Source organism: Notolepis coatsorum, assembly GCF_963971535.1.
Source record: "Notolepis coatsorum genome assembly, chromosome: 9".
NCBI classification, from domain to species: Eukaryota; Metazoa; Chordata; class Actinopteri; order Aulopiformes; family Paralepididae; genus Notolepis; species Notolepis coatsorum.
This window is the reverse complement of record NC_140173.1, coordinates 145,306,567-145,320,222: the sequence shown is the minus strand read 5'-3', so window position 1 is coordinate 145,320,222 and position 13,656 is coordinate 145,306,567. Positions and strand designations below refer to the sequence as shown.

The window sequence follows — 13,656 nt, the reverse complement described above, 5'->3', positions numbered from 1 at the left end:
GAAATGGCAGTAGGACATGACAGTACCCCCCCCCCCCCCCCCTCTATGAGCGTCACCTGCATGGCGAACGACGAAACCAGTCCTGATGCAGGCGTCGGAAATCTGTGATGACAGACGGCCGGGTCCAGAATGAAGTGTTGAGGGGTCCAACTGTGCTCCTCCGGCCCATAACCCTCCCAGTCCACCAGGTATTGGAAGCCCCGGCAACGAACATCCAAGACCTGTCGGACAGTGTAGGCCGAGTGATCATCCACCAGAGAGGAGACAGAGGACTGGCCTGGACAGGTTTTAGCTGAGACACATGGAAAGTGGGGTGAACACGGAGAGGAGAGCCGCAGGCAGTTTGAGACGGACGGCACAGGGGTTAATAACCGATTCCACCTCATAAGGACCAACGTAGAGTTTCTTCGACTCTACCTTGACTGGTAGATCCTTGCACCAGAGCCACACTTTCTCCACACACACACACGCACGCACGCACACGCACGCACGCACGCGCACACACACACGCACACACGCACGCACGCACGCACGCACGCACGCACGCACGCACGCACGCACGCACACACACACACACACACACACACAGAGAAATAGAAATAACAATCACATAGTAATCTAAAATTAAAACAATGAGATACTGTAACCTAATGGTTATCAAAATAATGAATAAAAGTCACTTGAAATCGTTACCCTATATTTACTACCAGAAATTCGTGGTATTTCCAGAGGTCTCACAGTAAGGTATCATCCTTGACATGTTCCTCTCTGTCCCTCCAGGCGTCAGAGAGGGAGATGCAGTGGTCGATGCGTATGACTGTGGTGCTAGTGGGTGCAGCTGGTGCATCATTCACTGTCGTGGACAAAAGCCTCATGGTGTTCCCTCAGCTGGTCTGGTTATGATGCTATTATGGGCTGTCTAGTTGGGGTGCCATTGAGGCTGTTGCCATGTTTACCGGCGCCATCCTCCACTTCCTAGGATACACCTTGTTGGATGGTGTTTATGTATACAGTGGTCTCCCGCCAGGACCGTCTGCATGGTTTCTGCGACAGCTCCCATCTTGCTGGTCTCCCACGTGGGCGTGGCGTCTCTGCTGCTCAACAGAGGACTGGTCCCGGAGGCGTCTATATTAATCCCAGCCGAAGAGTGCAAGAGCGCTTCCGCATTTTGCCCTGATTGGCCCCGGTAACGCCCTCCAAATGTGCATTTTCTTTTACGCCGCTCAGACGCCGATTAACACAACGACGCCGAAATGGAATGCATGTAGTACATTGCAACGTTAACACAACGCAGCATTTCCCTGTACATTGCAACGTTAACACAACGCAGCTGTCAACTGTACTTTACATATTATCCAAACGAGGACCACATAATGTTATTTCCCTGTACATTGTAACGTTAACACAACGCAGCTGTCAACTGTACTTTACATATTATGGAATACATGTATATTATCGCGACGCGATTCACTCGCAACGCCATAAGTAACGTTATTCGGGCATTCATAAAATTGATTGAATGAAATTGATTGAATGAAAATGTTATTAACAGATTGCAGAATGGGTACAATACAGTACGGCTCAATACACACAATTAACCAGCGAAAGAATGCACGTTTATAGCGAGAGATGATAAACGTAAAAAATAAATGGGGGTCTGAACCGCAAGCGGCGACCTCATGCGCATACGCGGCGAGCACCTGGGCGAAGGAAAAGGAAATGCGCATTACCGTACTGGCGTATGGCGAAGAATGCGGAAGCGCTCTTGCACTCTTCGGCTGGGATTAATATAGACGCGTCCCGGAGACGTTGGGATGTGTTTAGTGTGAAAACCCCACAGTCACCTCAAGCATTAACACCAACAGGGGTGACGCCACACGCCAAGGCAGACTGTGACCATGATGCATCACAGTCAGGGACGTGCACAGGACTTTAGAGGGGCAGGTGCTCAAAGGCTGAAAAGGGCACTACACTTGTGTGTATATATTAACCGAGAGCGCGCGGGGGGCCCCCTTTTTATGCTTTTTGGGGGGTTTTGGTGATCAAATATTGAATATTGAACTATAATAATCAGTGCAGGAGCTCACTTATCCTTGAAAGACACTTTTATCACTGACTTAAAAGGCCCATACATCTCCATAAATGTTCAGGGGGGAGGGAATAAGTGCTTACCCTACAGACCCCAAGAAGTGCTGTATATTCTGTATTGTTTAATATAAATGCATTTTTTTATTCCAATCCCGATTTGTATTTGAGATTCCCAAATCCCATCAGACTTGACTTCTTCGTGTCCCTCAGTGAGTGTAATACCAGCATTCAACTGTATGCGCCACAGCGGTTTCTATCATCATCATCATCACCACCCATGCTATGCATAAAATATATAGGTCCGCGGAGAGGCACGCTGAGGAGGCCGTGCAAACTGCAATGGAATATGGGGCATCTCTCTCTCTTTACCTAATATTTTGATTTTATCCTGACATTTTTCAGTTGGAAGGGCAGTCTATATGCGTAACAAAAAAAATGAAAAAAAAAATGTAAGGGCACTTTTTTAATGAGGCTCAAAAAGGCAGGTGCTCAAGCACCCCTTGGCCTCTATGTGTGCACGTGCCTGATCACAGTCCATGGTGCAAGTACAAAACATGTTCAAGGTCAGGTCAATGCTGTAGTTTAGAATGATAGTTTTGATTTCTGAACGTTAAGTTGCATGAAATACTTGCCAGTAGTGTAGTCGATGAAAAGCTATTAGCTTACTTGCCCGAGTGCCGTGGTCGGAATTCTCAACGGGATCAAAGTTAACCAGAACGCAGACAGGAGCACAAAACCAACACGTTTGAATCCACACCACAACATGCAGCATAAGGATTACCAATTTGTTTCCAACACAAAACCACCGTCCTCCAGTATTTCTCATTCTCCTATCACTTGGCACTATTTTGTTTCTTGAAATAAGCCAGTGTATTACTACTTGTTGTTTTGTGTCGGAAATGGGTAACCCTTTGCCTGCATGTCGTGGTGTGGATTAAAAAACCCTGAGTTCCTGGTTGCTGCCTAAAGCTTCCCGGTTCACTCAGAACCCGGACAGAACTCTGATCATGTAGAGACTCGCTAAGTAAGCGAATAGCTTTGCATTGACTAGACTACTGGCAAGTATTTCATACAACTTGATGTCCTAAAATCATAACTATCTGTTTGTATGCGAAGTGACTTTAAGAATTGTATATTAAAACGTAAAAATAAAGTTGTATGGTTTAGTTTCAGTGCGTGTTTCCTGTCCAATGATATCCGGCGGCAAATTAGATGTTTATAAGTAGCACTGACATTTTGTGTCAACAAAACAACAAAGAACATTTTTCAAAAGTAAAAGTGAGATGAATCGGGTCCTACTAATCACCACAAAGTACCAGAAAATACCCTAAAGGACCCCAAAATACCCCAAAGTACCCCAAAGTATAACCCAAAAAAAGCAGCTTTAACACTGTTAAATTACAAGATGCTGTAAACTGTTCTGATTTCACATGGCTTACTATACCTTGAAAAACAAGAGACAAAATTTAATTCAAAACAGATTTTATTGGCTCAAACCTTAAATAAAAAGCAAAATGTACAGATATATTTCACAATAATAAATAAAAAAATTACAAGAAAATAATCTCAGTTCATGAGGCATATTTTAAAACCAATTAAACAATTACCCTCTGTTCAAAACGTTCTCTAAACCAACAGTGACTTTCAACTCCTTTCATATTCCATTTCTGTGCTGTGTGTTTCTAACGATTGTAGCCTAACTAGAGTACTGAGAAACCAGTAATTAGTTAAACTCTTCTGAACCATATACTCTTCAGTTAAAAAACCTGTCACTACCACAATCTTTCCTGGGTCACATTAATATTTGAGGTTGATTCAATCACTTCTATTGATTAATTGAAATAATACTTTAGGATTGCCACAAAGTTGCAAACCAAGGCATGTGCTCTGGGCAGACTAAAGCAAGCAATCCAAATAAATTAAATCGTTTAATTTAATGATTGATCCAGGTCTGATCTCACTATATCCTTCTCGTTACCCTGTTTGTTAAACAAACCACATCAATTAATCATTGTCCGTAGTAATGAACCAATCAATAAACCAACAAAGCAATGATCACACTTGATAATTCATAAATAAATAATCATTGATTTCAAAACAGAAAACAAAAGAACCTCTGAAGTTTCCACCCAGACATTGTCCAGCAACATTTGGTGATCAATAAATCTATCAGTGCTAGTCACATTAATATTGACAATCGGATTAGTTTAATTAATTCACATTATACATCAATACGCCGTCAGATCCTCCCCTTGGAGCTCTCTGTGCTGAATCCTTGCTTCTCTCCTGGATGGAGGATGTTCTATAGTATTCATAATGGTTTGAAATAATTGGATAACACACGTTGACGGCTAAATACAAACCAGCCATGTGCTTGAGAAATAACCTAATTTAGGGAATATGCATTATTCCTGCCTACAGTTTTTAAACCATGTAAAAATCCATATCTTCCCTATGATTTCATTTTCTCCCCACTATGTCTACTTCAGCACACAACACCTTGTCAAAGATGGTAGCATGTGTGTGTTGCATCTATCCAACTCCGGGATTTGGTTTTAATTTGTATCTTTCATGTCATGTGTTTTTGCACCCTGCACCTCACCACAGACTCTGGGAAGTGCAGACACACACCACTGTGCCAGCAGATCCTCATATCTATTCCTGGTTCTAATGGATTCCAATGTGTTCTACTTGACACTTTTGGCCTCGCTGAAGTTACACAGGAGGCTCTTGGCTCCACTCTGCCAGGAGTACAGGGTCTCCATGGGGGTCTTCCCATCCTGCAAGGACAGAAATAAGTACCTTTAATAATCAATGAAATGACCATTTCGGTAGAAGGGTTAGAAGGGATAGGAATTTGGACAATATTGTTGGCTATATGAAATGAAAAATGAAGTGGAGAAAATTGTGTTAGTTATAAAAAATTGGTTTTGATAGTCTATCAGTGAGCTGGATGCAATCCTACCTGGAGGGGAGAGAACAGATGGTGGAGGTAAACGGTACCCTATCCCCCCCCTCACAGTGAGCTGTGGTGTTCCACAAGGAAGCATACTAGGACCGCTACTGTTCCTAATTTATGCAAATGACATGTTGTCAGCTTGTGACTGCAACTTGTTCCTGTTTGCGGACGACTCAGCCCTGCTGGTCTCTGACAAGAACAAGTTACAGGTTGAAAAAACCCTCAGCTCGGAACTAGGCAAAATCTGCATATGGCTCGCTGATAACAAACTATCATTACACATGGGCAAAACAGAGTCCATTCTCTTCGGTTCAAATAACAAACTCAGCAAGAGCGACGGCTTCTCAGTTACAGTGGGTGACAATATTGTCACAAGGAAAGATGAAATTACCCAGCGGTCCGGACTCATCATGAGAAATGTTTATTGTTTTATTTCATTTAACCAGGCAGGTCAATTAAGAACAAATTTGTGACAAAAGACAAAGGGAGCTTGAACCAGACCACTATTGAACACAAATGATTAGCCTACATACATCACATTTACATTTACATTTAGTCATTTAGCTGACATTTAGCTTTTATCCAAAGCGACTTACAAGTTCTGTACGACAAGACAGCAAGAAGGGTACAACTCTATCAGCTGAGTAACAATGTTTATCAAAGTGTTGCGTGTTACAGTGTAGGTTAGTTTATTAGGACAAGTGCATGACAGTAAGGTTAGTCAGGGTTAGATATTTTTTTCTTTTTTACATCACAATACAAACATCACAGTACATACATCACAATACATATATCACAATACATACATCACAATACATGTTTACAGGTGTCTTTAAGTCACAATGATATCTTGAATAGAGAGCATTTTTATGTCATGCATGCAGACTAAACCGTTACATTATGAATTGAAAATGGGGGACCCTGATGTAAACAAGACGAAAGTCTTTCTCTGGTCTGCATCCCCTTAACAATTGTGTGTATTGAGCCGTACTGTACTGTACTGTACCCATTCTGCAATCTGTTAATGAAAATGTCCAATCAATCAATCACATTACATGCTTATTCCATGTACTGTATTTGTGATTGATTGTACATGGTCTTCATTCCAAATAATTGACTAAACTTAACTGTTGCATATTTAACTCTGTTGAAAAAACATATATAACTACTAAATGGGGCGACAGTGGCTCAGGAGGTAGAACGGTCATTTGGTAGTCGGAAGGTTCCTGGTTCGATTCCCGCTCCTCCCGGGCAGCGTGTCGAAGTGTCCTTGAGCAAGACACTTAACCCCTAATTGCTGCCCATTTGCCGGTTGGCACCTTGCATGGTTGCCTCCGTCATGTGTGACGTGAATGGGAGAATGTGAGGAGCAAAATTGTAAAGCACTTCAGATAAAAGCGCGATATAAAAAGCACCATTTAACTGTTTAAACTGCATTTAACTTCTAACTGTTTAAACAGCATATATATATATATTCATTCATATATATATATAATATAACTCTTGTTTAAACTGCACAGGGGGATAGAGATTAAAGGGTTTTAGTTATCATTTTCACAACAACAGCAGGTCTAACATTTTGGGTAATTTTACATCAACATACCTTCTGTTAAAATATGCAACAAGGTTGAAAAATACGCTTTTCATTGAACTGAACCTTTAAGTTCTTTTAGGGGCGGGTTCTGTGAATACTCCAATCATTGGGCAAACAACTGTGGGGAGGGCGGGGCTTAGTGACGTCACTTTGCAGAAATGAAAGTGAACAAGCTGAACAGCAGGAACACGCAGCAGAAATCTTTACAAAGAGAGTTTCACCAAACTGTCCAGGGGCCTGTTTACACCGTCGTGTGAACAATAGAGCAATTTAAAGGTGAGTAGGATTTGATTTTAATAAGAAGGAAATACAAAAATGTCATAAGAATAGAATCGGTTTTTACACGAATTTACAGTAACACACCCAAACCAAACCTCTGTCCATTATATTATATTTAATGGCATACACTTTGATGGTACCATACTAGCACTAATGAGTGTATTCTTGTTCATTTTGACCTCATAAGTTTACGTTTAACTTTATTTGCACTGTGTCCAACTTATTGTAACTATTTGGTGAGACAAGGCCTCTGTGGGGCTGGAGCAGGAGGGAGACATGAGGCTTGTTCAAGATGGGATAGACCACTACACTTCCGCGTTACATTGAAATCAAGGAGGAGATTGCGGGGGGGTCAAATGAATGGATGTGGACGAGAGCCGTGATGGAAGTGGTTGCCGATACGGCTGTGGGGGTGCTAGAGACATGATCGAATAGACGTTTATGCGCCTCGCTCTCCTGAACACGGCGTGACCCATAACTAATCGATCAGAACTAAATCGGCAGAGAAAAAGCCCATTTTAAAGCACCTATTCCGCTTGGACATGCGCAGAGTGCCCATGGAGTCTGGACGACGCGAGATGACGCTCGAATGAATGTGGACCGTTCTATCAGAGGGGGGAGCTTCGGTGGCCAGCCGAACAGGATAATGAAAAAATGATCCCACTAAATGGCCAGACGTGTCTTATGGCGACATCTTCAATTACCTCATTGAGTCTCCAGGTAGACTAATGTTTATATTTAAGTGCAGCGGTCTGTAGCCACTTACATGACCATCGAAGCTCCCCCCTCTGATGGAACAGTCCACATTCATTCGAGCGTCATCTCGCGTCGTCCAGACTCCATGGGCACTCTGCGCATGTCCAAGCGGAATAGGTGCTTTAAAATGGGCTTTTTCTCTGCCGATTTAGTTCTGATCGATTAGTTATGGGTCACGCCGTGTTCAGGAGAGCGAGGCGCATAAACGTCTATTCGATCATGTCTCTAGCACCCCCACAGCCGTATCGGCAACCACTTCCATCACGGCTCTCGTCCACATTCATTCATATGCACCCCCCGCAATCTCCTCCCTGATTTCAGAATCCCGGAAGTGTTACGGTGGTCTATAGGCGGACGCAGATCTGTGCAGGTTTTACTACGGCCTCGCCAAGCGCGTTGCATGACGGTTAGAATGTTGTCCGATTTGCTCTGAAAATCTGACGAGGCGAGGCGCGGAACTCCCGCGGGAGCGAGCCGCGCGCAGCATTCAGAGCGAGGCTCCACAGTACCTCTCAGCCGGCTGCTCCCGGCTGGGAAGCGACTTGCTACGGTCGCGCAAAGCGCCTATTGGCTCAGAAAAGTTGTCAGTCACCAGCCATGTGACAGCCAGGGAGTTATGAGACGTTTGATTGATTGAAAACTTTATTATGTTATGCGTTATCAACTTATCATCATATCATCATGATAAACTTCAAGCTGTCAGACACACACACACACACACATACATACAGCAGTGTGTTGTGTGTGCGTGCGGCCAGGAGCGCGCAACAAGATGGTATACATTATGGTATATGAATAGTATATTCCACTGTAGCAGTATATGGTGTGCTGTACATTTGAATCTGATCTAATTTTGCACACGGCCATCGCATTATAATGAGCTGGACAGGTGTGTAATGTGTGTGTGGTGACGTGAAAGCGTATCTGCCGCGTGACGGCCCGAACTCACTGCTCACGAACGAACACGGACGGACGGACGGGCGGCTGCCTCTTCACTTCCGCTCCCATGTTAACGGACGATAGTAGGCACACTGGCCGCGAGCGGGAGCGCGCCTCCCGAGTGGCTCGCGAGCGGCAAGCTATTTTTTCGCCTCGATCCTATTTGAGGCGGCGCGCCACGCGCATTGTCACAGAAATACAATTGAATATCTGCATTATTACCACAGATATAGATGTTGTTCAACCAGCTGTGTCTGTATCTGCAAATAAACGCCTTGAATGTTTGTCTGTATGTTTGTTTATTATACCTATAACTATTCCTGATGAATTGAAAATGGGGGACCCTGGTGTAAACAAGACGAAAGTCTTTCTCTGGTCTGCATCCCCTTAACAATTGTGTGTATTGAGCTGTACTGTATTGTACCCATTCTGCAATCTGTTAATAAAGTTTTCAATCAATCAATCAATCACAATGTTGCATAATAATAATAATAATAATAATAATAATAATAATAATAATAATAATAATAATAATAATAATAATAATAATAATAATAATAATAATAATAAGCTCTTGCTGCTGCTGGGGCTACACGCTGCTCTTTCAGGAGTACAGTCACACTGATCATCATTCTAAAATGACTGACTTCGCATATAGACTAGGCATTTACAGCTGTCCCAATGTAAATATGCCTTCCTCGGTGCGCTTCCGCACGCTCAAGTCGTAGGTCCAGTGTGCCTGACCAGGCGCGCGATCTCACGAGGGAGCCGCACGTGAAATTCGTTCGTGAGCAGTGAGTTCGGGCCGTGAGACTAGGCGAGAGGCTCTCGTGAAATCGGCAGTGTCCGCCCTCTTAACTCCTCCCCCGGCTTCACTCGGCTACTCTCGTCTACTAGTCGAGGCAAACCGAAATCCATCTTGAACAAGTCCATGATTACAGGGAGTGGTGCCTGACGTCATTATGGCCAATCAGAACAACATGCGCCTGGTATATAGGAATAACTTCCACAGAGGACAAAGACATCCAATATTAAGCCACGTCATTCATTTATGAATGAATAGATCATGTGTTTTCCTGTATGTGTTCCATATATAGACCCTACACCTATTGAAATCCCTAATTTTTGTTCATCCGGTTTATCCCTAAACAATCAATCCATGCCAAAGCTAGATATGTAAACGCTTAAAGACTCTCACAGCCATGCTGGTTTGGCAAAATGACATCCAGCCGTTTTCGTTTGAAACAACTTTTAGTCAGAAAGCGTCATGGTTTCTCCATAGAGCACCATTATACTTTTAGTCAGGGGAGTGTCATGGTTTACTTTCGCCATAGAGCCCCATTATACTTTTAGTCAGGGGAGTGTCATGGTTTCTCCATAGAGCCCCATTATACTTTTAGTCAGGGGAGTGTCATGGTTTCTCCATAGAGCCCCATTATACTTTTAGTCAGGGGAGTGTGTCATGGTTTCTCCATAGAGCCCCATTATACTTTTAGTCAGGGGAGTGTCATGGTTTCTCCATGGAGCCCCATTATACTTTTAGTCAGGGGAGTGTCATGGTTTCTCCATAGAGCCCCATTATACTTGTAGTCAGGGGAGTGTCATGGTTTCGCCATAGAGTCCCATTATACTTTTAGTCAGGGGAGTGTCATGGTTTCTCCATAGAGCCCCATTATACTTTTAGTCAGGGGAGTGTCATGGTTTCGCCATAGAGCCCCATTATACTTTTAGTCAGGGGAGTGTCATGGTTTTTCTGGTCTGCATCCTCTTAGCAGTTATTTTGTATTGTACCCATTCTGCAATCTGTTAATAAAGTTTTCAAACAATCAATCAATATATAGGCCTACTACTCTCAATCAGATTTCCACTAGAACGAGAGGTATTTATTGTAGTCACTGTCCTCACAAGTGCCTCTCTCTTCTAGTGTATTGTGCTCATAGATGATGATTTCCATGATGTTTTCACGATGCTGATCCATGCACGGATTCAATAACCACAAGTGTAAAAGTGAAATAGCTTGTTGTGATTATACGATTAAAAGGCTGCATTCAGTTGAAGGATTTACTTTAATGTTTAATCCAGTAAGAATAGTACTAGGCTATATAACATACATATGTGCAAGTAGATTACATTAACAAAATGTATTGCCCTTTTGACATGTAGCCTACATATTCATAATCATGAACGTTTATTTGGAAGTATTTTTTATCCTGTACTTAGTTTGAAAGTGGTCAGACAGTTCCCTCTGTGTGTAATACAGACCGTCTTCACACATTCACAAATAACACTTACAGAAAAGCTGTTCCCTTCGAACCACCATGTTACCTTGGGCCCAAACAGCCAGCGCATGCCTTGCGCTTCACTAAAATAGAGCCCTATGTGTTTGGACACAGTGAATGGTTGCTGGCAGCTATAGTGTATTTATCATTTGTTTTTCTTTGTTCACAGTTATGGCCAGTTCCAGTCTCAGTTCCAGTCTGTCAGAGGATCAGTTCCAGTGTTCCATCTGTCTAGATGTGTTCACTGACCCGGTCACCACCCCCTGTGGACACAACTTCTGTAAGACCTGTATCACGGGCTACTGGGATAGCAGTGACCGCTGCCTGTGTCCCATGTGTAAGAATGCCTTCGAGAGGCGACCGGATCTCAAAGTCAACACTTTATTCTCTGAAATGGCCGCTCAGGTTAATAAACTGGCTTCAGTTGAAGATGAAACCAAGCCTCCGGAGCGAAGTCATCTTGTTGAGTCTGGAGATGTTCCTTGTGATGTTTGTACTGAGAAAGGGGTCAAGGCTCTGAAGTCCTGCCTGGTGTGTCTGGCCTCTTTCTGTGAGAGCCACCTGCAGCCTCACCAGATCCTGGCTTCCTTCAAGAGCCACAACCTGATTGATCCTGTGGAGAACCTGGAGGACAGGGCCTGTAAGAAGCACAAAAGGCCTCTGGAACTGTTCTGTAAGAACGACAAGATGTGCGTGTGTTTTCTGTGCATTTTATCCGACCACAAGACCCACACGACTGTACCCATTGAGGACGAGTGTGACGAGAGGAAGGTAGAACTGGGAAACACAGAGTTACAAGTACAACACATGATCCGGGAGCGACAGCAGAGGGTTCAGAAGATCAGGAACTCTGTCGACCTTGGTGAGAGAAGCACATCTGAAATCATTAAGGCAGCTGAAAAGACCCAGAAGGCTTTAGAGAAACAGGCTGACGAAATCATCAAAGAGCTCGAGGAGGAGATCAACATGTTACTGAGCAGGAGCTCAGAGCTGAAGATACTCTCGCACACCGAGGACCAACTCCACCTCCTCGAGAGCTCTGCAGCCCTCTGCACCCTCCCCACAACAACCCAGACCTTGCCTGGAATGAAGGTCCAGTTTGACCGAGGCCCCATGGAGGCCGTGAGGAGAGCTGTGGAAAATATGCAGAAGACGCTCTCTGAGACACTAGAGGAGATGGGAGTGATCACAGTGAGACAGTATGCTGTGGACGTGTCTCTGGACCCGGACACTGCTCATCCTCAACTCCTTCTCTCTGAGGACCGCAGACAAGTGAGATGGGGAGACGCCCAACAGGCTCTCTCCTGTAATCCCAAAAGATTTGAGAACTACGTGTGTGTCCTGGGGAAGGAAGGGTTCGTCTCTGGGAGATTTTACTATGAGGTCGAGGTGACGGGAAACGCCTGGTGGAGGATAGGCGTCGCCACAGAGTCCATTAAAAGGAAGAGCACCGTCCCGTTTAATCCTGACGACGGGGTCTGGGCTGTGGGATTGTACAGTGGTGTGTATAAAGCTTATGCTGACCCTCCTGTCACCCTCTCCCTGACAGAGACGCTTCAGACACTAGGGGTGTTTGTGGATTATGAGGCCAGAGATGTCTCCTTTTACAACGCAGACACTGGAGCCAACATCTACAGCTTCAGTCGCTGCCCATTCTATGAGAAACTGTATCCGATCTTCTTCTGCAACGCAGACGGGAAGCCGCTGACCCTCCGCCGAGTCAGTCAGACCGACTGAAGCAGTGATTTGACAACAAGGCAGATGATTGGCGGCGGAGTGAGGGGAGTATGGTGTAAGTTGGACTGTATGACCTGGACAATGAAAGACAGCGGGTGGTAACATAATTATTATTATTATGATTATTAATAATGTATGAATATGTGTATTATTATTAATAGTCGTATCTATATTACTAATAATAATAACATCAACAATAGCATTAATAATAATAATATTGATATGATTATTAATAATACATTCGATTTGTGCTTTTCACAGTGCTCAAAGACGCTTTACAGAATGGGATACTACAACTGGGTCAAAAGCTACATTTGTGAAAATGTCGATTTGAGGTTGATTTAAAGAACAGTAGGGTGTTGGCAGGTGGGTTTTGAGGCTGATTTAAAGAACAGTAGGGTGTTGGCAGGTGGGTTTTGAGGCTGAGGTAGTGGAGGAGGTCAGAGAGGTAGAGGAGGTCAGAGATGTAGAGGTGGAGGAGGAGGTCAGAGAGGTGGAGGAGGAGGTCAGAGAGGTAGAGGTGGAGCAGGAGGTCAGAGAGGTAGAGGTGATGGAGGAGGAGGTCAGAGAGGTAGAGAAGGTGGAGGAGGTCAGAGAGGTAGAGGAGGTGGAGGAGGAGGTCAGAGAGGTAGAGGTGATGGAGGAGGAGGTCAGAGAGGTGGAGGAGGTGGAGGAGGTGGAGCAGGAGGTCAGAGAGGTAGAGGTGATGGAGGAGGAGGTCAGAGAGGTAGAGGTGATGGAGGAGGAGGTCAGAGAGGTAGAGGAGGTGGAGGAGGAGGTCAGAGAGGTAGAGGTGATGGAGGAGGAGGTCAGAGAGGTAGAGGTGATGGAGGAGGAGGTCAGAGAGGTAGAGGTGATGGAGCAGGAGGTTAGAGAGGTAGAGGTGATGGAGGAGGAGGTCAGAGAGGTAGAGGTGGCAGGTTGTTGAGGGCTTTGAAGGTGAAGTATTTACATACATCACATTGTTTGGGAACAGGTGATTGATAGGGGAACGTCACCCAAATCAAGAATTCCAATATGTTATT

At 44.3% G+C, this 13,656-nt stretch overlaps 1 protein-coding gene across 1 annotated transcript; it reads left to right on the top strand.

The window, feature by feature from the left end:
- The first annotated feature begins 6,797 nt into the window (after window positions 1-6,797).
- On the top strand, window positions 6,798-13,029 carry LOC311234315 (E3 ubiquitin-protein ligase TRIM39-like). Its single transcript, XM_084321454.1, has 2 exons — window positions 6,798-6,917; window positions 11,064-13,029. The coding sequence occupies exon 2, from the start codon at window positions 11,066-11,068 to the stop codon at window positions 12,629-12,631; it is 1,566 nt and encodes a 521-aa protein (XP_084177580.1). The 5' UTR covers window positions 6,798-6,917; window positions 11,064-11,065; the 3' UTR covers window positions 12,632-13,029.
- Window positions 13,030-13,656: the final 627 nt, after the last annotated feature.